This window comes from Puccinia triticina, chromosome 6A, assembly GCF_026914185.1.
Source record: "Puccinia triticina chromosome 6A, complete sequence".
NCBI lineage: Eukaryota > Fungi > Basidiomycota > Pucciniomycetes > Pucciniales > Pucciniaceae > Puccinia > Puccinia triticina.
This window is the reverse complement of record NC_070563.1, coordinates 500,893-521,196: the sequence shown is the minus strand read 5'-3', so window position 1 is coordinate 521,196 and position 20,304 is coordinate 500,893. Positions and strand designations below refer to the sequence as shown.

Here is a 20,304-nt window from a genome sequence, read left to right as displayed (position 1 = left end):
GAGGAAGGAAAGGAAGGAACGCGGCTTCCTTACCTTGATTAAGACTAGCGGGGTTCTGGGAATGAGAGCGCGGCTTGCGACGGTATGCGTTCGACCATAAGCCTCAAGATGCGGCAAGAGGAGTTTTTGCCGCGCTTTGGTGCGAATAAAGTTCTGATTCATCTCAAACAGAAACATCCGTCAGCAATGTTCGCGTTGGGGGTTAGCAAAAAATAAGGACTGAGCTCACTCGGGCCTCGCAATGGTAAACAAAACCCCTGGCTTGCTCAGGGGGGGGGATTAGCCACAGGGGCTGGGGTGGGTTCGAGCGGATGATCGGACGGGAGAGTTTCAAGTCGGTGTCGGATCCATACCATGTACATGAAGACACCCATCAAGCGATCGGGCTCAGGGAGCTGGGCTACTTCCCGGAACCGCTCCATCTGATCTGCGGGGAGCGCTAGTTCCTCAGCAAGTCGCATGAGGGTCATGGTGTCAGCATGGGAAGTGGTGGTCGGCTCGGTTTCGGGTGCACCAGAACCAGAATCTTGGTCTGCGTGATCGTTGTCGGCATGGCTGGCTGCATCATCGCTGCGAAGATCAGGGATGATCGGGGCGGGCTCAGCATCACGGATGATCGGGGCGGGCTCTGCATCACGGATGATCGGGACGGGCTCAGCATCAGGGAAGATTGGGGCGGGCTCGACATCAGGGAAGATCGGGTCGAGCACGGCAAGACGGGCCTCGGCATCCAACTCGGGATGGATTGCTGGGGAATGGTTTCGTATTGGTCTCCTGGCTACGTAAGGCGCGGCTGCCAGTCGGGCGGGGCTGATGATCGCTGACGCAGGTCGCATGGCCCCAGTGGCTCCTGCTGAATGGGGAAAATACAGGTCAGCGTTTGATATACACATACAGAGAAAACAACTCGCTGTGAATTTCAAACATACCTGTACCTACAGATGGCGTCGGGCGTGGGCGGAATCGGACAGTAAATGGACCTCTGGGCGAAGATTGTGACGCCATATGGTGTATCAGTGGTGTATCAGACTCTGAGGACTTCGGATGCGGGGATGACGGACGGAGCAGCGGGTGGGGGATAACTCACTCTGACAGCTCTCCTCTCTTTATGGTGACGGGCGAGGGCGAGACGAGTTATGGTGACGGGCGAGGGCGAGACGAGTGGGGCCGGCCTTGGTGGGACTTGCTTGGTGGGAGGTGGAGTTTGCCGCAGATCCCCGATCAAAATCTTGAGAGTGCCGGGATCTCACGCCATTTGAAATGGTACCCGTGATCCCCACGTGACCACGGATCCCCATCCCATCCGTGCTTTCCCCGTTAAACAACATCCCCCCATGTGGTTTTTTCTTTATACCATAAAATAAGCCATTGAATGCTCCCCCAAAACTATTTCTCTTAAGAACATAAAATATTACATATCATATCTTATATAAAACATTACTTATCTTATATATATTTAAATTGGAACCAAAACAACATCCCCCCAAGTGATTTTTTCTTCATACCATAAAATCAAAATTGGGAGAAAGTTGGAGCAGCATCAAGAAAAGAAAATTTTGATTTGTAAAAAATTGACAAATCAAGAATAGAAAATTTAGATCTTGTAAAAATTTGACAATCCAAATGTCTGAAACAGCAGGTATGACTTCCCATGCATTTTGGTTACTTGTATTGGCTCTGATTTATCCTCTGATTTATCTCAATATGGAATGGGAATGGCAGGATTCTCAACCATTATAGATGCTCAAGGTGATATAACATATCAATGTAATTACTGTCATGGCCATAGAATGAAATTAGTTGACAAGCACTTGAACTCAGCAAAACACCAAAATGCCGTCCGGCAGCATGTGATGATGAGTCAATTACAAATAAGTCAGCCAATCAACTCTGCGCCTGTGGTAGAGCGTGGGTCCTCAGATATGGAATTGGACCATACCTGGGCAGCTCAAGATTCTTTTGATACTGAACTCCACTTCCCCCAGGTGATCCAGCCTGAGTATGTCATCAGAGATGATGATGATGTAGGATTTGGCTCAGATTCATCTGGGGGGCATGAGGCCCCATCAGAGTATTCTGATGAATTTCTCTCTTGGGATATGTTTGGAGAATCAATAATTGAACAACGTGAAGAGGCCATAAATCTTGCAAAAGCACAAGACACACGTCAAACAGGTGGTGCACCAAAGGTCAATTGGGATCCATTCAACAGTGAGGAAGTAAGACCTACTACTTGAGATTGTGTTTATATCATTTGACTCATGATATTTCTGCATCTTACTTTCCAGGATTTGATAGCATGCCTCATTATGGGATATTTGCACACTCTTATGTCACGTGTAACATACCTCCAACTTAGGATTATCCTAAAAATGAAGAAATTAGCTCTGCCATATTGGGATGCTGTACGTAATTCAAGAGAAAGAATAAGAAAGCTCCTGAACTTTGTCAATAAGGAATCCATCAGTGTGTGGGATAATAAGATATTCCACATTAGTGTCAAAGGAATCTTGACTAATGTAGTTAATTCTTTGACTGTAGAAGCAATGAGTATTGAGCTGATTTCATTTTCTTACTTTTCATAGGAATTGCTGAATCCATATGTGAATGGGCATCTTGAATTTTATCCCCATGACCCATGTGGCAATCCAATTGACAGCCTTTGTCAAAGCTTCAAATGGAGAGAAGATCTAGCACGTGACATCCGGGTGCAAATGGTGCACATTGAATCAAAGCATTTTTACATATATGAACCCACACAGCTGAAATCAGGTGAAGTGGTGATTCCCACCTTTTTTTACAAGGCCAAGGGGAAGTTGTATGCAAAATGCTATTCACCAGAATTTATGCCACATGAAACTGGAGATGCATTTGATATCATTATACCGGCGGATATTAAATTCACTGAAACCCACCACCAGCGGGTTGTTGATATCAATAATTTTGACAAGGTTTATTCAGAAATCTCAGAAATTCCCATGGGAGATGGCACATACATTACAATAAAAATTGGTGATAATCTTTATGGTGAGTGCATCAATCATTATATACAACAAGCGTGATTTGGTAATTTGACCAATATTGTGTTCATAGAAGAAGATAACAGTGGAAAAAGAATCCAAATTGAACTCCCCAACCCTTGGCGGAAAAAGGCCCAAAACTGCATCATCCGACATGTACCACTTACACTCTATGCAGACGACACATCTGGTAATTGCTCCAAACAATGGAACAAACATATATCATATTATTTCACTTTGTCAGGACTACATCCACACTGGTCAAATCAGGAGTACAATTGTCAATTTGTGGCAACCTCCAATGTAGCAAGTTGCTTGGAGTTGGCAGATCCAATTATTGACGAAATTAAGTAAGTTGTTCATTATTTTTCCATTTAAAAATCATGATCAGCATCATGTTGACACTTGTGGAATTACTTATTATTCCTTCCAGTGATATGAGCATCAATGGCCATTTTGCTTATGATAGCATACTGAATCAGAGGGTACTAATTATGAGTTTTGTACTAGTAGCACTTGGGGACTCTCCAATGCATGCAGAAATGACCAGTACACCCATGCCTGCAAATGCCAATAGTCCTTGCCGTATGTGTCAACTTTCGGTGGTAAGGAAGGAGGATAAGTCACTCGTGGCTTATGTGAAAGATTTTTTCCGATTGACCACAGGGGGACATGTGGTAAGTAGTTCAGTAAAATCATTTTTAGTATGCATGGATGTGATCTGACAATCACCTTCAAGCCCCCCCCTCCACGAAAGTGGGAAGAAACCATATCATCCATAAAGAAATGTTGGCAAGAATCCAAAGATGAAGCAAAGACCGCATACAATGACAAAACCAAAGCAAAAGGTCTTAAGGACAACATAAATGTGGAATTTGTTGAGAGGTACCACCAGAGAAATAAGCCAGGTCAAAAAGAAGAGATAGAAGCCATAGAGAAAGAGTGCCCAGACAGGCTGTATAATTGTTTCTACACTTTGAAGGGTGAGCCTCTCTGAAGAAAATTTACATGTGTTTGATACTGATAGCCTCCAAATTTGGAACAGGATTTGATGGATGTAAAGATACGCCTGTAGAGATCTTGCATGTATTACAGCTTGGAATCATTCGATACCTTCTGCGTGACTTCATGGAAGGCCTTGGGGAGGTAGACAGACGGAAATTGGAGGGAAAATAGGAGTCTTTCAACAAAGGCGCACTAAATATTCCTTCTTTGAGGGGGGTGTTTATGGTCACCCACTACAAGAGTTTCATTGGAAAGCATATGAAGATTGTGGTTCAAGCTGCCCCGTTTGTCTTCTTTCCATTTATGAACAGGCAGCAAAGGGATATATGGATGTCGTTGTGTTACCTGTGTACATATGTATACCAAACAAAAATCAACAACATGGAAACATACATTGAAGATCTGCAACATCATATTGATATATTTCTGTATCATATCTTGAGAATGAATGCACAGTGGGTCAATAAAGCTAAATTTCATATGCTCCTCCATCTTCCTGAATCGGTCAGGCGGTTTGGTCCACCTAGCTTGTTTTCATCTGAGAAATTTGAATCATACAATGGAATAATGAGGAATGCTTCAATTCATTCCAACCGTCAAGCCCCAGGGAGGGACATAGCAAACACCTTCTCAAATTATCAAGCAATGAGGCTCATACTGTCCGGTGTTTTGCTCTATAATTATGTCAAGAGGTATTATTTCCGACCTTCAAAGGAGATCACTCATATATTCAAATTCAATAAAGAGGTACAAAAACTCATGGGGATTGACCTTTCAGAACCCATAAGGTATCCAATATTGTACAATGAAGCAGTGCCTCAAAATGAAGTGGCTATTCCAAGTTTCCTTTATGAGAATTTCCCAGAAATAAAGTGGAAAAGGGTAACAAGTATCAAAACTGGAGAGCATGATAAAGTCCAGACAGGCATTTTTGTATTGGTAAGTATGAAATTTGTAGTATGAAGATGACCAACATATACTTATCAATCCAATGGCACATGTAGATACGCAGGCCCAAGAAATATCCAATTGTTGGATCTGTGATTTCAATTTGGCAAGCAGAACATTCATCAAGTACCTTTTTTGTAGAAGTCCACACTTACAAATCATCTGGAGTCCATGCTTTTTATCAAATGCGGGAATACCAGGCCACAAATACATATCTCTATGTCAGAGCTGTGGTGAGTCAACCAATTTGTGTGGCTTTCAAATCACATATATATTCTACAAATCTGACCAAGAATTTGTGTGAAAGGATGTAATTTGTTGTCTCAATTTCCAGCATAACTGCAATGACGCCGGGTGCCAGGTAGTTCATGAGAAAACAGACAGAGTAGGTAGGCAAGAAGGCCAAACCTCCAAGTATAATGTCAAGCATGACCACAGCCAAAATCATAGTTATATACTTAATGCATGTTCATTAAGGTCAATGATATACCACAGGAATGAATCCAGGTTGTCATTTCCACGAGTTACAGCAGATGAATGGGAAGATGCCACCAGAAGAGGCATGGAAACGTGGAACAATAAACCTTATCAGCCAAACACAAAAACCAAAAACCCAGCCCAAAAAAAGGGGAACCCCTTGTTAAATGGACAGGTGTTAAATGGACAGGTCCCTCAGACAACCTCAAAAACACCCTCCCAAAAAGATGTGATGTCTCTCATAAGTCATCAGAATTTTCAACCTCAGATGAACACATCTTATTCAGTAGCAGCCCCTCAAACCAAACAATTTGTTCAGAATCCTAGTAAATCACAGATAAAGATTAATTCCAGTATTCAAGGGCTCCAAGCTCCCCCCGCGCCACTCATTCACAGTGGGCATGATTCACATTATCCAGGTAGTCAGATGCAGCACAGCCTACTAGGAAACTACTCTCAAAATGCACCACTCTACACTCAAAAAAGAATGGGTGCAAGCATTCCAAATTCTCCTTGTTTTAATGAATCATATTCTCCCCAAAAAATTATGCAGCATTATCAAAATTCACCACTCCACACTCAAAAAAGAATGAGCGCAAGCATTGAAAATTCTCCTGGTTTAAATGGATCATATTCCCCCCAATCAATTATGCATATGCAGTGTATCCCTTCAAACTTAGCCACACAGTACAGCCAATCAGAAACTGCTAAGAGAAGAAAAAGCATCTCTGATTCAGTATCTGTGTTGAATCCAATATCCATCAACCATCATTCTTTGTACAATCCATTACATGGTCCAATCTCCAAGTCCATTGACCCCAGACTATCAGAGGTATTAACACCCAAAACTTTCTCAAATCACCTAGTGAAAGGAGAGGAAGCAAACCAAGGAAATAATAAAATATTCAATTCCTCAACATCAACACCCAAGACTTTCTCAAGTCATAGAGCACTGTCAGACTCTTTTGATTTAGGACCAAAACCTCATCCACCTGATATGAGAGATGACTACATATGGGAAATTCCAACCCCAATCCAGCCGTGGGTGAAACAAATTTTTAATGTTAAAGGAGATGGGCACTGTGGATTCAGGTCTGTAGCATTCCTTTTGGGAAGAGGAGAAGAAGACTATATGAACATACGGCATGAGCTATCAGAAGAGTTGAAGAACAGGAGAGTCTTCTACCAAAAAGCCAACCCTTTCTACACTGTTGAAGAACATTTAAAGATTTTGAATGCGCCGTCACCTGAACCATGTGGAGTGGAATATTGGATGACTATGCCAGGAATGGGAAAAATTATTTCAAATACATATCAGACCCCAGTTTGTTTCTATTCGCCATATGAAAGTACATCATTTTTCCCGGACTTTGTTCTACCAAATGACAATCAGCCAATTACATTTGCTTTGATTCCATCAAAGGCACATTTTGTTGCTATCACATTTGTAGATAAGGATCATTTACTAGTCCCAACACCAGCTGGATATGTGGGAGAGACAATTTCAGAAGCACAATTAGCCTGGCGGCAAAAATATCAACACTGCATGGCTAAGCACACCCTAGTGTGCAAAGATGGGGGAGCTTTTGAAAAGACCATCAACACTGTGAAGAAGGAATATGATAGAGTGGTGGCAAAACATGAATTTTTACATGGTAGAGTGGTAGAACAACGTGAATATTTGAAAAAATTGCAGAAAAAGAAATGAATGCAATGCCTGATACAGTAAGCAATCAAGACTGCGTAGTTGATTTCTTAGTTAGTCTTATTGTTTGATCTATAATTATCAAATAGGAGCAGAGTAGCCTAATAAGATAACCAAACAGTTGACAGGTGTTTTTATGAAAAATTATATGATTGTTTTGAGAAAATATGATGTGAATCTTATAATAACAATGTTTGGAGTCCATCTGCCACATCAGTTCAGAGTGCCTCCTCCCCAGCTTAGAGTGCCTTTGCCACAGCTTAGAGTGCCTCTGCCACAGCTTAAATTTGACCTCAATTGGACACTCACTAGCAGTTTTAGTTCAATATATATAAATATATATATTACTGAGTATTGAAAGAGAGACACAAGTAATCTAAGAGCCAGTGTAGAGTGAAAAAACAAGTGTGTATTCATTGGTTTATCATTCCATGGAGTAGTAGATACAAAGGAGAAAAGTGGAAAATAAAGACTTCCAAACAACTATTTTGAGCGGCGGGGTCTTGGTGTCGGTGGAGGAGGATAGTTTGGTGTTCGGGCCCGCTTTCTGAGGGCGCTGTTTGAATCCCAGGAACTTGGGGGACCATCCAACAACACAACATCAGGGAAAACAGGTTGTCTCGCCTGTCCTTCTGCGGGCGCGGAGGATTCCCATGAGCTCGGCGGACCATCCAATAACACGATCAAGGGAGCGATCGAGGGAGTCTGGTGAGCTGAGTTTGAATCCCATGAGCTCGGCGGACCATCCAATAACACGATCGAGGGAGCGATCGAGGGAGTCTGGTGAGCCGAGTTTGCAATACCTTGAGCGGGTGGTGGGGGGGATCTGTCGTCCTCAGTCGTATTGCTAGTGGAATCGCCGGGTCGGGAGGCGAGTTAATTCACTGAGCTTCCCTCAAAGATCAAACCCGTCTCGACAAGATCTTCGGTTGACGGCGCTTGGATGGGAGGTTCGACGGCCTTCTTGGTAGTGGCCTGGATGGGAGCATCTGGTGAGTTGTTGGTTGGGGTGTCAATGGCTGACTCATCTGAGTCGTGATTTTCCGAATATCTCGCGGAGCTTGAGTGGCTTGACGAGCAAGCCTCATCATCTTCAGAGGGTTTCTCTTCATCCGGCGTTGAGCTCGGCGCATTGGAAGATTCACTGAGGAAACTGAGGCCGTCGGACTGGGCCGGTTCGTTGGCCATTTTCGGCACCCGTGACGACCTACATTGGACTAATGTATAGTCCGCGTCAAACTGTAAATTAGACTACACAATAGTTCGACCCCGCACTCAGCAGGCCTCACCAAGTCACAAGGGCTCTCACCGAGTCTTGCTGTGTTTGCGCCCCGACTCAGCGACTTGGCCACTTCACCGTTGGACCCCCTCCTCACCTCGGTTCGATTCCAACCCCAGCTCACTTTTGACACCACCAACACTTGGCAAGCTCACCGAAAAACTCACCACCTACCTGTGACCCAATCAGGATTGAAAAGCTGCATGTGAGTATCCTAACATTTCCTCTCTCACTTTCATCAGTATTCATACTCATTGTCCATCCTCTACCCCCACACCCAGCAAACCAGCTCGGTAATCAATGCCCTCCAGAAGACGAACTGGATTTGCGCTCCGCCGGGCACCAACATCTGTACGCAATCGACGAGCCCCGGTAAACTTACAGACACCAAACAACAATGATGGAGCACGGCCACCCATGAGAGCTGACTTACTCCTTATCCCTCGTCGTCCTGACCAAGATCCTCATGTATCACCCCCGGCCGAGCCATACCATGACGACTTCCATCGTCGCGAGGAACCCAATGAGAACGACACCCGCCTGCCTCCAGAGATCATCACCGAGTATGCTATTCAAAAGGAAAAACTCTCAGCTGCATGGAAATCCGTGGAAAAATCGATGACTGCCGCTTATTATACCTGCCAGTACCGAACTCAAAACTGGACTAGCTCATTGGAATATCTCGACCCCCTTGACAAATGTGTGTGTGCCACACGGCGGTCTCGAGACGTAGACTTGATAGATACACATGGCAAGTAAATTGGATACATTCCGATTGACCTGAAACTGAATCAGCCTTTAAATATGTAGTTCACAGATCAATCCCCTGCACAGAAAATTGAGTTCTGCTTGTGCATCCCCGATCCAGTACGCCTACTCTATCATGGGTACTTGCGGCCTCACCAACCAAACCACGAACCGCCTTTGCGATTCCTCTTGTTCAGTTGTACCAATCCCTGTGGTATGAGACGGCGGTGCCGTACACGTCCTTTATCAAAGGCCTTGTATGCCATCAAGAAACCCGAGCCAGAAAGCCCTTGTTAGCCCGCAGTCGATTGGGAAATCCTCGCGAGCTGCGCACTCCTTTCTCCCAAGCTATTGACATCTACAGCCGCATCCAAATTCTTCAAAAGGATCTCCTGAATGTTGCGCTTCAAATGCAAGAGAAAGACTTTTGGGCATCCAAGTGCCCCTCTTGCTTTGGCCCCGAAAAACCAGACGAAGTCAGCCAAGTTGATGATGCCTATGCCATCATAGCTATGGATGGTAATTTTCAGCATAGGCATCACCATTTTGCAAGCAATGATGTTCCTACCGAAAGCGACTATCCATCGATATTTATTCCACCTTCACAAATCAACAACCACGAGGTTCAACTTGAGTCCACTGAAGGAGATTCTGCAGGCCTTAGGGTGAGTTTTTTTTTTGCTTTGTCTCATCACTGGCACGTAATTGTATCTCATCATTGGTATAATGTGATAGTCCACTTGCTCTGATTCTCACAAAGCTGCAAATGATGTGCGTAACTCCTCCTCCTGGGACAAGTTTGATGATACTGGCCTGTTTGGCAGTTGCTGTCGCCATGACATACCATTGAAGCTGACAAACATAGAGGGAACTGGTGAAAAGTGAGTAAAAATTAAGCAATATATAATCACCGTGGCTGAATTCGTTAAATCCTTGCATGTTCATGCTAGACTTTATTACCCAGTCAGCATCCTTGACAATATACTGAACGCTTTCCCTAGCAAAAAAATTGGAGTACTTTACGACATTGGGTGCCACTTAGATGCACATGTTAGAAAGGTACCTCAATGCTTTGTGCTGCCTTAAAATCTTACCTCACAAAATGTAAGATCATTAACTGACATCAAAACATTGGTCTTCAAGCGGAATCTATTGGGTAGGCGCATTGATCAGGTTGCCTTCGGCACATCCGTTTTTCATGCATATGTCCATAATTGGGCATGTCAGATCAAATACAACCCCCGCTACAACACGAAGTGGGGCCTATCCAACGGTGAGGGGATGGAGCGACTGTGGTCCGGGATATCTGACTTGGTTGGACCACTAAGAAGTGCGACCCGGATTCATCGATTGCAGGCAATTGCTCGGCAATGTGCCTACTACACTGCTAAACTGAAACATGGAGCTGGTATGCAAACTTGTCATATGCACTATTGATTATTCATCTCCTGTACAATTTACGCATGACTGATGCTAATAAGAAATCTCAAGTTGATTGGATGCATGAACATCTTCAGCTGGCACTCGAGAGCATCGAATCCTGTTCTGTCAAACTACAAGAAATATACCAGCATTTTAATCACTACTGTGATGAGAACTATACACCTCAGTTCCTCGAAGCGCAGTGGATTGCGGAAAGGAACTACTACAGTAATAGAGATCATGCGAAGGAAGAACAAAAGCTTGAGCTTGGGAGACTGTTGGTGTTGGAACAAGATTTGATAGAGGCCTGGTATGATTTTTCTGACCGGTTTCTAACACAATCCTGTGGCTGTGCTTATTATCCTGACATTGTATATGTCTAGGGAAGAGATACGGACACCCGAGGAGGCACTTGCGCGCCTGCGATTCTTACAGGAAATCCAATCCAAGATTGACCAGCAACGAGAGCGAGTTGGCGTGGAGGAAGTCTTGGCAGGTGTCACCGCGGAGACGCAGTCTCAGTTCCTCAAGGTGTGGTGGGCAAAAACCGAACTCAGACAAAAGTTCCTTGCTCTAGTTGAGGAAAAGAGGCCTCTTGATGTGGTCCGAAAAGGTCTAGCTTCCAAGTTGGGTATGTGATGTTGCGTTCTGTCCCAATAGATCACAAAACCTTTCCTTCATCTCATCTGATGTACTCGTATGCATCAACCATTTTTAGGGACAGACGGGAAAGAAAAATTGGTGATTGCAATACGGAAGCGAACGGCAGCTTTGCAAACCGTGCTAAACACGTACAACCGACACGTAGATGCATTTCACCTTGCCTCGCCCCCAATCCCAACGCTACCGCGCATCGAGTATGATGAGCTAATGAGATTGGAAGCAGACAGCCCATTCTGGAATGATGGTGTCTTCACTAACCACGATGAGCCATGGGCTGTTGATGCCGACACTCAAGATGGCATGAGACTGCTCGCACGTCTAACCAGAGGTGAAGAAGAAGTCCAACGTATAGGCCAAGAGATCCGGAGAGCCACTCGTTGGGCAGTCACGGAACACAAGCGAATTGTTCCTCTGATGTTTGGACTCTCTTCGGAAACGGACTGGGTTTACAGTAGACTGCAGCCTGTTACGGACCATCCGATACTACAATCATTGTCAAGTGAAGACCAAATTGACCCGATTAAAGCCATCCTCCACAACTATTTCATCGAGATATCCTCCCTCCAGCTGCACTGGAATTCCAAGGTTGTGTTGCTGGTTTCGAACTCAGGACCATATGAGAATGACGCCGAACTAGTAAACGATTGGAATGAGCAAATAATGCGCCTCAATTTTTTAAAAGCAAGTGGCTACTTATCCATGGTTCGAGGCGATTTTGACAATGCCATCGGCAACTCCTTGGACAATGTCAATGAAACAGTACTCCGTAACTTCCTTTCCAAAAATGATGCCAGCGGGGAACCAAGCAACACCCAGGATGGACGGACTCATGGGGATCTTGACAACGATGACGACGATGACCTTCTAGCGCCAATTGCTGATCAGGTTGAGCTTGCGCTTGAGCAAGAGGCTTTGAACAATGCATTGGCCGATGGTAAGAAATTCCAATGCAGCATATTTAACCAACAATGGACCCACCGAGCTGATGATATGTTACCACGTTGCATCCATCAATTGTGTTGCAAAGATGTTGCTGACGGAAGTTGGACAGGTCAGTTGCCTGGGCCAGCGGCATGAATTTACCCATTGAATGATATTTTTGATGCATACTTGAGAAGAGCTTTATCTACAAAGCGAGTCAATGGAGAAAATCAGTCAGATGTTTATGAATCTGCATAGCATGTAACATTGAGAATTAGAAACAAATAAACATCATTTCATTCAAAATGTTTTTGTTGGTATTTTTTCTGGCGTAACAGCAAACTAAGATTTGAACAGTTCTTTTCACAACAGGACCAAGTGCTTTTATTAATATCTAGTAATGAATGGAAATGTCACTCCGGATGTTGAAGCTTGCGGGCATGACCATCTCATCATCTCATTTTTGTTACACAGTTTAATAGAGCCCCCAGTCTGAGATGTGAAATATGTATCACAAGATCTTGGTGGCAACCGCATGGGTCTTGAATTCCACTGATTATTACAGATTTTCCACATGCACCTTCCTAGTTTGACTGCAGTGTTCTGAAAGGGCTTATGAGAATTGCTCTGTATGAAGAAAACAATGATTGCAACTTTTGGCTTTGATTGGCAATGACTTCTTGATTAGAGAGAGGAACTATGGTTGGTTGCCTGTTTTCTAGAAAACATGTCTACAAGAAATTGAGACCGGTCTCACACTAAATCACCAACAAATTTAAAGCTTTGCTCAACTCAATAGAAATGGATAGTGGAGAAAGGCCAGGGAAGTTGAGCATTACCAGTTGAAAATGTCATTACCTGGGAAATCAAAGAGGTGATGTTCTTATCCTGCTGGAACTCAAGGTCTCATGATTTATATCTGATTCCAGAATGTGTTGAACTGACACATTTCTAAATGTTTGGGACAAATGTATGTTATATTTTGGGTGGATTTGGTTAGCCCAGTAGAAAGAATGTGTCTGTTCTTTTTTTAATCTACTTGCAGAGGAACAAACTGAATGAAGAAAGCCAAAGATTATGTCTTGCCATGAAGTGTCCCTTCTGGAGCATAACTTCATTGAAGCAACTTTGGCTTGCACAGTTGAATGTTGTTTAGGCTGGTGACTTGAGTCATTTTGGGTGGGATGGTTCCTACCTCCTTGGAAGCAAACTCATTACCAAACTGTCAATATGGTGGAAGTGTCTAATACTTGAAACTAATACCATTCTAGCACACGAAAAGCATCTCTAAAATTCAGACAACACTGGCACATCTATTAAGCATAGGTCAGAACCACTCTAAGTAATTGGACAGCAGGTGTGCTCACGCAAGTGGATCACAAATTTTTGTATGTATATTTGCACTTCAGTCCACAAGTTCCTTTGTGTACATAGCTCTTTCTCACTTGATCAGAGCGCACAAAGACTTCAGGACACCTGGTTTGGAACATACTTTTGACCTACGACCCGTTGCGACAGCATCTCCTTAGGCAGATTGCAGTTTCAGTGTTGCTTCAACACGGGTATCAAGTTCACAAAGCATGAATACAATGCAGAAGTGGAAGCTGAAAGCAGAATTCCATATTTTCTGAAGATGAATTTGGGACCTCATCCTCATCCTGGACCCCTGGTTGAGCAGTTGGATTATTATGGACTTTGGTTAATATAACAAATGACTAATTTTCTTGTCAGATAAACCTGTGCTAAAAATTACTATGTAAATAACAGAAAATATATTGAAACATAAATCACTCCTAAACTGATTTAGTTTCTCTGCTGTAGTCAGATAATTTATTACCAATGGCAAGATGTCCACATTCCTATTTCATGATAATATATGCGCAAGCTACAGCTCCTTGGTGTTTATCTTTTGCTGTCAATTTTCTTGGGTAGGTCCACAGCATTCAACAAGCAAAACATGGATCTATCCCACAAGATTGAATCTCACAAGGATTATGGCCCAGCACCACAACAAGCCCATTTCAAAGCTATGTACTCCTAACCAGCTTTATATTTGCGTTTTGTTAATGTGCAAAATTGTGTGACCAACTTACAGGTACCTTTGTAAGAACGTGAACCTGACAATAAGGAACATGGTCCACGGCACGGGTATTGGTTCTCCAAACCTGGCCTCCACTAAATCTACCAATTTGCTTGTCTTATCTTATCACAAATCGCCTCAGTCACCGCTTCACTTTGTTGCGATCGATGAGACTAGGCGCCGGTGCTCTCAGATAAGTACACGTGCAGATGATCAAGAGGATCACTAGCAAAAGCGACTGGAAGTTGAACAGAGCCGACTTTTGAAAGAACGAAAGAGGGTCAAATTAGTATCTCTTGGGATTTAGAAGATGTCTGAAGCACTAGCCATTTTTCCGTGTGTTTGAGCCGATAGCCGATTGGTGTTGTCTTGAGAATGTCGATTATTGTTGAACTGTGTTGTTTGGGAAGTGTGGACAGTCGCAGTGGTTGCGCAGAGACGAAGACAAGCTCGAGGACACCCGGACTCCCACCTCGCTCTGCCTCCCCTCCGCCACCAACACCATTCGAGACGATAGACATCGGGATGGCCATCGCCGAGAACGAAAACTCACAACCAACGACATCGAGTGCCGATGCTGCTGCTCAACAGCCCATCCAAGCCATCAAGCCCTTGTACTGCCCGAGTCCGTCTCACACGCCGCCTTTCCTCAGAAATAAAGACACTCATCCTTCCCTTCCAGTTTGTAGTTTCCCGCCCGAGTATTGCGAGTATGGGACGAGCATATCCAAGTTGAGTCGACTCCCCAAAAACACACTCAAAGCAGATACACACACACACACAGAGACTAAAACCGACGAAACAGATGTAAGAAATGGTTGACGGAGCACGACGAGGAGCTATACGAGAAGCTGCATGGAGGGTCGAGAAGGCTCTGGAAAACATGAGTGTGGAGGAGGTGGAGAAGAAAAGGAAGGCCGAGACAGAGGCGCTGAAGAAGGAGGCCAAGGAAGAGGCCAAGGCGAGCCGGATGAAAGAGAAGTCGAAGACGAACAAGGTGACTGTGGAGACGGTGGAGCGGACGAAGCGCAAGCGGATCACGACAATCCATGGACTCGATCTCTTCGGATCTGACAGGACGGCAGGACCAATAGATTGGTGCTCGTCACCCTCATAGTATTAGTACAGTAGTTTTACTACAGTTCCATTAAGACAACCATCATGTTAACACGACAGATCTGTCCGAGTTTCTCCCGTGCCGAGAAAATGAATAAGTTTGAGAGGGCAGCAGGGAGGAGTGTTCCTCATTCCTCCAACAGGTAGCGCGGGCATTCGGAGCCATCGAGAGACAGACATTAGGCCATCACAAGTCTGGGAAACCAAACATGTGTGGTCTAGCATCTCTTTGACCGATACAGCAGTTCGGTCCCAGGAGATAAGGAAGGTGCAGGCTACAGAGCCGGAATCGTTGTAGGCTAGTAAAGCGCCCGGAGCCAGACCTGAGCGTGAGCGGGCCAAAGGAGAGATCGATTGGATCAATTTAGGCTTAGTCTTGGCTCACAGAGAGCGAGAGAGAGAGAGCTTGCCTTAGGGATCGTTAAGAGTGCCTCTGTGGGTTGTCGATGTGCAGCAGAGGGTGAACCAGAAGCCGAGTTGGTCAAGTGAGAAGAGCAGCCCGAGTGGGCTGGTCCCAGATCGCTGCCGACGATGCGATCAATGGAGGTGCGGATAAAGGAGGTTGGATGATCGAATCGGGCGGGCCTTTGTTGGACAAGCCGGGCACAGCAGAGGTAGTAAGTCGAGAAGGCGATTTCAATGGCGGAGAGGGTTAAAAATAAGATGTTTAACGTCAGTTCCTGCTTGCTGGAATGGAGTAGAGGGGTAGATGGGCGGGCTCTGGAGGGCAGACCGCATCTGTGCCTTGCCAGCAACCAGAGATACATAGAGAAATGTGCGAGAGAGCGAGCTTACCGTTCTGCAAGGTTGGCCCAGTGGGGGAAGAGGATGTGGGATGATCGAATCGGGCGGGCCTTCGTTGGACGAGCCGGGCACAGTAGAGGTACTATGTCGAGAAGGCGACTTCGATCGCGGGGAGGGTTAAATAACGTCAGTTGGAGGGTTCTGAATCTGATGGGTACATAAGTTTGTCGGAGGATTGTGAGGGTTCACCGAGGGATTTAGCGCTGTGGTTGGTGAGTATGGCAATTAGGTCTGGATGTGGCTGCTGCGTACACAGCAGAAGAAGTCATTTTGATGAGCTGCGGCGAGGTTGCCTGGCAGCTGGAACAGCTTGCGGTTGGCCCTAGATTTAGGTCTAATAGCCACTACGCCGCAGCGGATTATTTCACAACAACTGGACGCATTGAGAGAAGTTTTCATACTCAGTAAGTAGATCAGGTATTATGAAGAACAAGTTATCATTGGCCGCATCAGAATTGGACAAGAAGCTGTCCGGGAACTCAGAACCGGAGCATGAAAGATCTTGAGTATAGAAAGCAACAACAAGCAAAATCGTGTTGAGAGAGCTAAAGATGGATGAAGCAAGTGAACGCAATCACCGGCTGTCAGAGTCCGATTCTACGATTTGTCGAGTTTTTCGACGTTTAGGAACTGCGGATGGTTCAGAGAAGGATGAATCTAGAGCTCGTTCTTCGGCAGTCAATGAAGGGGCCCGGACCCTCTTACGCTGTTTTTTAGGTGCTGGTCTTGTTCTTGGTAATTTTTGTTTGGGCTTTGGTGGTTGGCGCTTGCGTTTAGAAGGTAGAAGGTGGCGATGAGCTGAGCCGTCTTCCCCACTAAGCTGATTGGTAGTTCCCGGTTGCAAAGAGTCATGCCGTTGAGGTTTCTGTTTGATGATGCGAGTGCGGCCAATCAGGGCGTCTTGATCTTGGATCACTCGGATCAGTCCGTTGTCAATATCTTCAATGATTAACTTCGCCTCAGTTCCTCGGAGGCTGTTGCTGTATGATTTGATCCAATCAGCCTGCGAAACATGTCCTGGCATGAACACAACTTTATAGCCAAGCTTGCCCAGTGCGTCATCGCATCCTTGCCACGACCAGCTGTCTTTCTTTCCATCAGTAGCTTGATCTGTGATCCATGGAAAATGTATAAAAAAAATTTAACAAAGTAACCGGATTGAGCTACACATAAGTTTTTGACTCACCAACCAGTTCGTTGAGCTTGCTGCGCGCGGTATCAACTTCAGCCTTAGGTTTACCTGTTTGTTCACAGAAGTAGATGTCAGTACCAATGAATTGTATCTTGGATTATTGATGGTAGACTGACGTTTTTGAGTTCTCTTCTTTCCAAGACTAGCTGATATGTTGTTTAATTGGGCACCAGTCAGAAATGCTTGGAGTCGGCTTTGGTAGTTTCTCAATCCATCTGTGGATGTAATTTCTCGGACAAATTCAGCTGCACCTGGTGTGGCTCGCACGGTCTGGAAACTGTAATCGCAGAGGTGGGTTGACACTGCAAAAATGACAATTTCACAATGATTGCTTGCAGCAATATGGACGGCCTACAACATAATAATACATGTCAACATCTTGATTTTCAGATACAAGGACAGTATTTCATTTATTTCCAATTACTTTTTTTTGCCAAGTGTTCATCCATTTTTCAACACGCTTCTCAGCCTGTCGAAGGGATTCTGAGTTGGCTCGCAATCCAGCAACATCTTGATCTTCATTGCCGGCGACAAGATTTTCAGTATCATAAGCAGCTTGTTCTTCTGGAGTCATAGCCTTCCACATGGCAGACAGTTCACTCATAGCTGTTGATCCTCCAACACCCTTCCCTTCTAAAGCCGTAGGATTGCGTCAGAAAATCATGGAAGTTGGAGATAGATAAGAGACTGCTTACTTCCTCGAAACAAGTTTCCATGTTTTATTTGGAAATTATTCCAACTTGAGAGGTCACAAACAGCCTGCTTCCGGCCCCTGTTAGGCAAAATTTGAGGGAACTGTCAGAGCCAATCTACTGGACCGGAGAAGGAAGCATGACTTACAACAGGTCTTCGACCATGCCAACAGACACATGTCGTTTAGCTGCAGCGGCAGCTAGTTCTCGCTGTTGTTGTTCATAGAACTTAAAGAAAAAGGCCTCGTCCTCCGCTGTCATGACCCTCTTAGATTTATCATGGGCAATCTTGCGTATCTCGGCAGTTGTCTTATTCATGAACTCAGCCATGGTTGGCTGCACAGCTACCGGGGTTGGTGGAGGTGGGTTGTTGTCATTGAGGAATCGTGTGATTGTTTCGCGCTGGGTTGGGACTACAGGGATGGTCAAGTCATTTGCAGTTGGGTCATCAGCTTGTGTGCTACTTTGAGTTTCAACTGGTCCTTCGGCCCTTTTTTTTCGTGGCTTTCTAGGTTTGGGTTGTTTTCTCGCTGGGTCGGTTGCATTGCTTGCTTGGTTGGTGTTAGACGGACTGGTTTGTGGCTCGTTTGTTGATTGGTCTGGACCAGCATGACCGGGCCTGTTGGAAGATTGCTGTTGGCGACACTGCGAGGCAGCCCCATCGGGGAGACCATGACCGCTTTGGTGATTGAGGTTGGAGGGTATTGGATCGCTGCGGTTGCCAGTAGCGAGATCAGGGCCGCCGTAATGAGTATTGCCAGTGGAAACATGACCAGTAGCAGCATTGGTGGAGCGGAAATCGCCAAGATCACCAATGTGACTGCCCCTGAGATTGCCGAGATGAGGGCCACCAAGACCGCCAAAATGAGTGCCTCCAAGACCGCCGAGATGAGTGCCACCGTGCTGAGTGCTGCCGAGACCGCCGAGATGAGTTCCGCTGAGACCGCCGTAATGAGTGCTGCCGCGCTGAGTGCTGCCGAGACTGCCGAGATGAGTTCCGCTGAGACCGCCGTAATGAGTGCCGCCGCGCTGAGTGCTGCCAAGACCACCGTGATGAGTACCGCTGAGAGTGCCGTGATGAGTGCCACCAAGACCGCCGTGATGAGTGTTGCCGAGATGACTTCCGTCAAGATCTTGAGTTCTGTGAGGAGAATGACGGCTTCCAAGGGGACCATGGCCATTAGGGGGTGCGCCAAGCTGGTTGATGTCCCACAAGCCGGGCGGCGGCGAAATACTAAGTGGTAAGCTAGCTTGGCCAGGGGAGGAGCTGTAGTGTGATTGATGGTTGCCATTGGGTGGAATCATTTTTAATAAGTGATTTGGTGGTGTGCTCGCCGTGATGGTGGTTGAAAAAAAAACCCAGTGGTTTGGGTACGTGAATGAGGAGTGGTGCAAACCAAAGTGAGTGACATCGACGGGAATTGAAGGGAGGTGCGGGGGTCGGCACATGAAAACAGACAAGTTGGTCGAAATGACCAGAAATTGTGGTGAGAAGGCTTGGGAGACGCTGAGCGCGGCTGAGTGCGGGGTCGAACTATTGTGTAGTCTAATTTACAGTTTGACGCGGACTATACATTAGTCCAATGTAGGTCGTCACGGGTGATTTTCGGATGGCAGATGCTGAGATGGAGGGAGACCTGGGGACTTTAATGCCCGACAGGTCTGTGAGCCTCCATGGGCAGCCATTTCCACGCCCACGATGGGTGTGAATGCACCAACAGGCGACGGGGAGATCCTGTCGTTGGCTCTTGTCGTTTCCACCGGCGATGCCCCCGTCGCCGTGGTTTCCTCGTTGTTCAGAACAACAGGAAATCCACGGCTGCCCCTGTGCTCGTGGGCTCCACCGCGATCCCGCAGGCGGCCGTGGAATCCTCGTCATTCTTGACGTGGAAATCCCAGGCGGGTGGAGACGACGGGAAAGCTCGTCGTCTCCACGCATTTTCCACGGGAGGGTGGAGACGACGGGAGGAGCAGTGAAATCCACGTGGATTTCACAGAGCCGGTGATCCCGTCGTCTCCACAAACGCGCGGGCCAGGAAGCACCCCCGCCGTGTAGGAAAACCCAAAAACCAATCGGAATCGTTCCGGTATGGTTGAAGGACCGAAAACCGATCGGAATGCTTCCGGTATGGTCAAAGTACCGGAACCATTCCAATCGCAATTCGGGTAGCGTCCAAAATGGAATGAAGTCAAAATTGATTCGACTTCATTCCAGGAAACAGACCATTCCGGT

At 45.7% G+C, this 20,304-nt stretch overlaps 5 protein-coding genes across 5 annotated transcripts; 2 read left to right on the top strand and 3 right to left on the bottom strand.

Moving 5' to 3' along the window:
* Positions 1 to 266: 266 nt before the first annotated feature.
* PtA15_6A51 (uncharacterized protein) lies at positions 267 to 1,328 on the bottom strand (the record flags this gene model as incomplete). The annotated part of the gene is made up of 3 exons (XM_053170234.1): positions 267 to 853; positions 930 to 982; positions 1,117 to 1,328. 3 exons carry the CDS (start codon positions 1,326 to 1,328, stop codon positions 267 to 269), a joined length of 852 nt encoding a protein of 283 aa, XP_053020978.1.
* Positions 1,329 to 7,756: 6,428 nt separating this feature from the next.
* On the bottom strand, positions 7,757 to 8,343 carry PtA15_6A50 (uncharacterized protein; the record flags this gene model as incomplete). The annotated part of the gene is made up of 2 exons (XM_053170223.1): positions 7,757 to 7,981; positions 8,041 to 8,343. 2 exons carry the CDS (start codon positions 8,341 to 8,343, stop codon positions 7,757 to 7,759), a joined length of 528 nt encoding a protein of 175 aa, XP_053020977.1.
* Positions 8,344 to 8,734: 391 nt separating this feature from the next.
* PtA15_6A49 (uncharacterized protein) lies at positions 8,735 to 12,343 on the top strand (the record flags this gene model as incomplete). Its single annotated transcript, XM_053170211.1, has 7 exons — positions 8,735 to 9,136; positions 9,245 to 9,301; positions 9,379 to 9,846; positions 9,917 to 9,952; positions 10,699 to 10,913; positions 10,987 to 11,234; positions 11,322 to 12,343. The coding sequence occupies 7 exons, from the start codon at positions 8,735 to 8,737 to the stop codon at positions 12,341 to 12,343; spliced, it is 2,448 nt and encodes an 815-aa protein (XP_053020976.1).
* A 2,299-nt stretch (positions 12,344 to 14,642) lies between these two features.
* PtA15_6A48 (uncharacterized protein) lies at positions 14,643 to 15,384 on the top strand (the record flags this gene model as incomplete). The annotated part of the gene is made up of 2 exons (XM_053170200.1): positions 14,643 to 15,003; positions 15,080 to 15,384. The coding sequence occupies 2 exons, from the start codon at positions 14,643 to 14,645 to the stop codon at positions 15,382 to 15,384; spliced, it is 666 nt and encodes a 221-aa protein (XP_053020975.1).
* A 298-nt stretch (positions 15,385 to 15,682) lies between these two features.
* Positions 15,683 to 19,376, bottom strand: PtA15_6A47 (uncharacterized protein; the record flags this gene model as incomplete). The annotated part of the gene is made up of 9 exons (XM_053170189.1): positions 15,683 to 15,706; positions 15,794 to 16,103; positions 16,179 to 16,286; positions 16,766 to 17,297; positions 17,374 to 17,427; positions 17,496 to 17,730; positions 17,804 to 18,012; positions 18,075 to 18,151; positions 18,220 to 19,376. 9 exons carry the CDS (start codon positions 19,374 to 19,376, stop codon positions 15,683 to 15,685), a joined length of 2,706 nt encoding a protein of 901 aa, XP_053020974.1.
* Between the last annotated feature and the right edge of the window lie 928 nt (positions 19,377 to 20,304).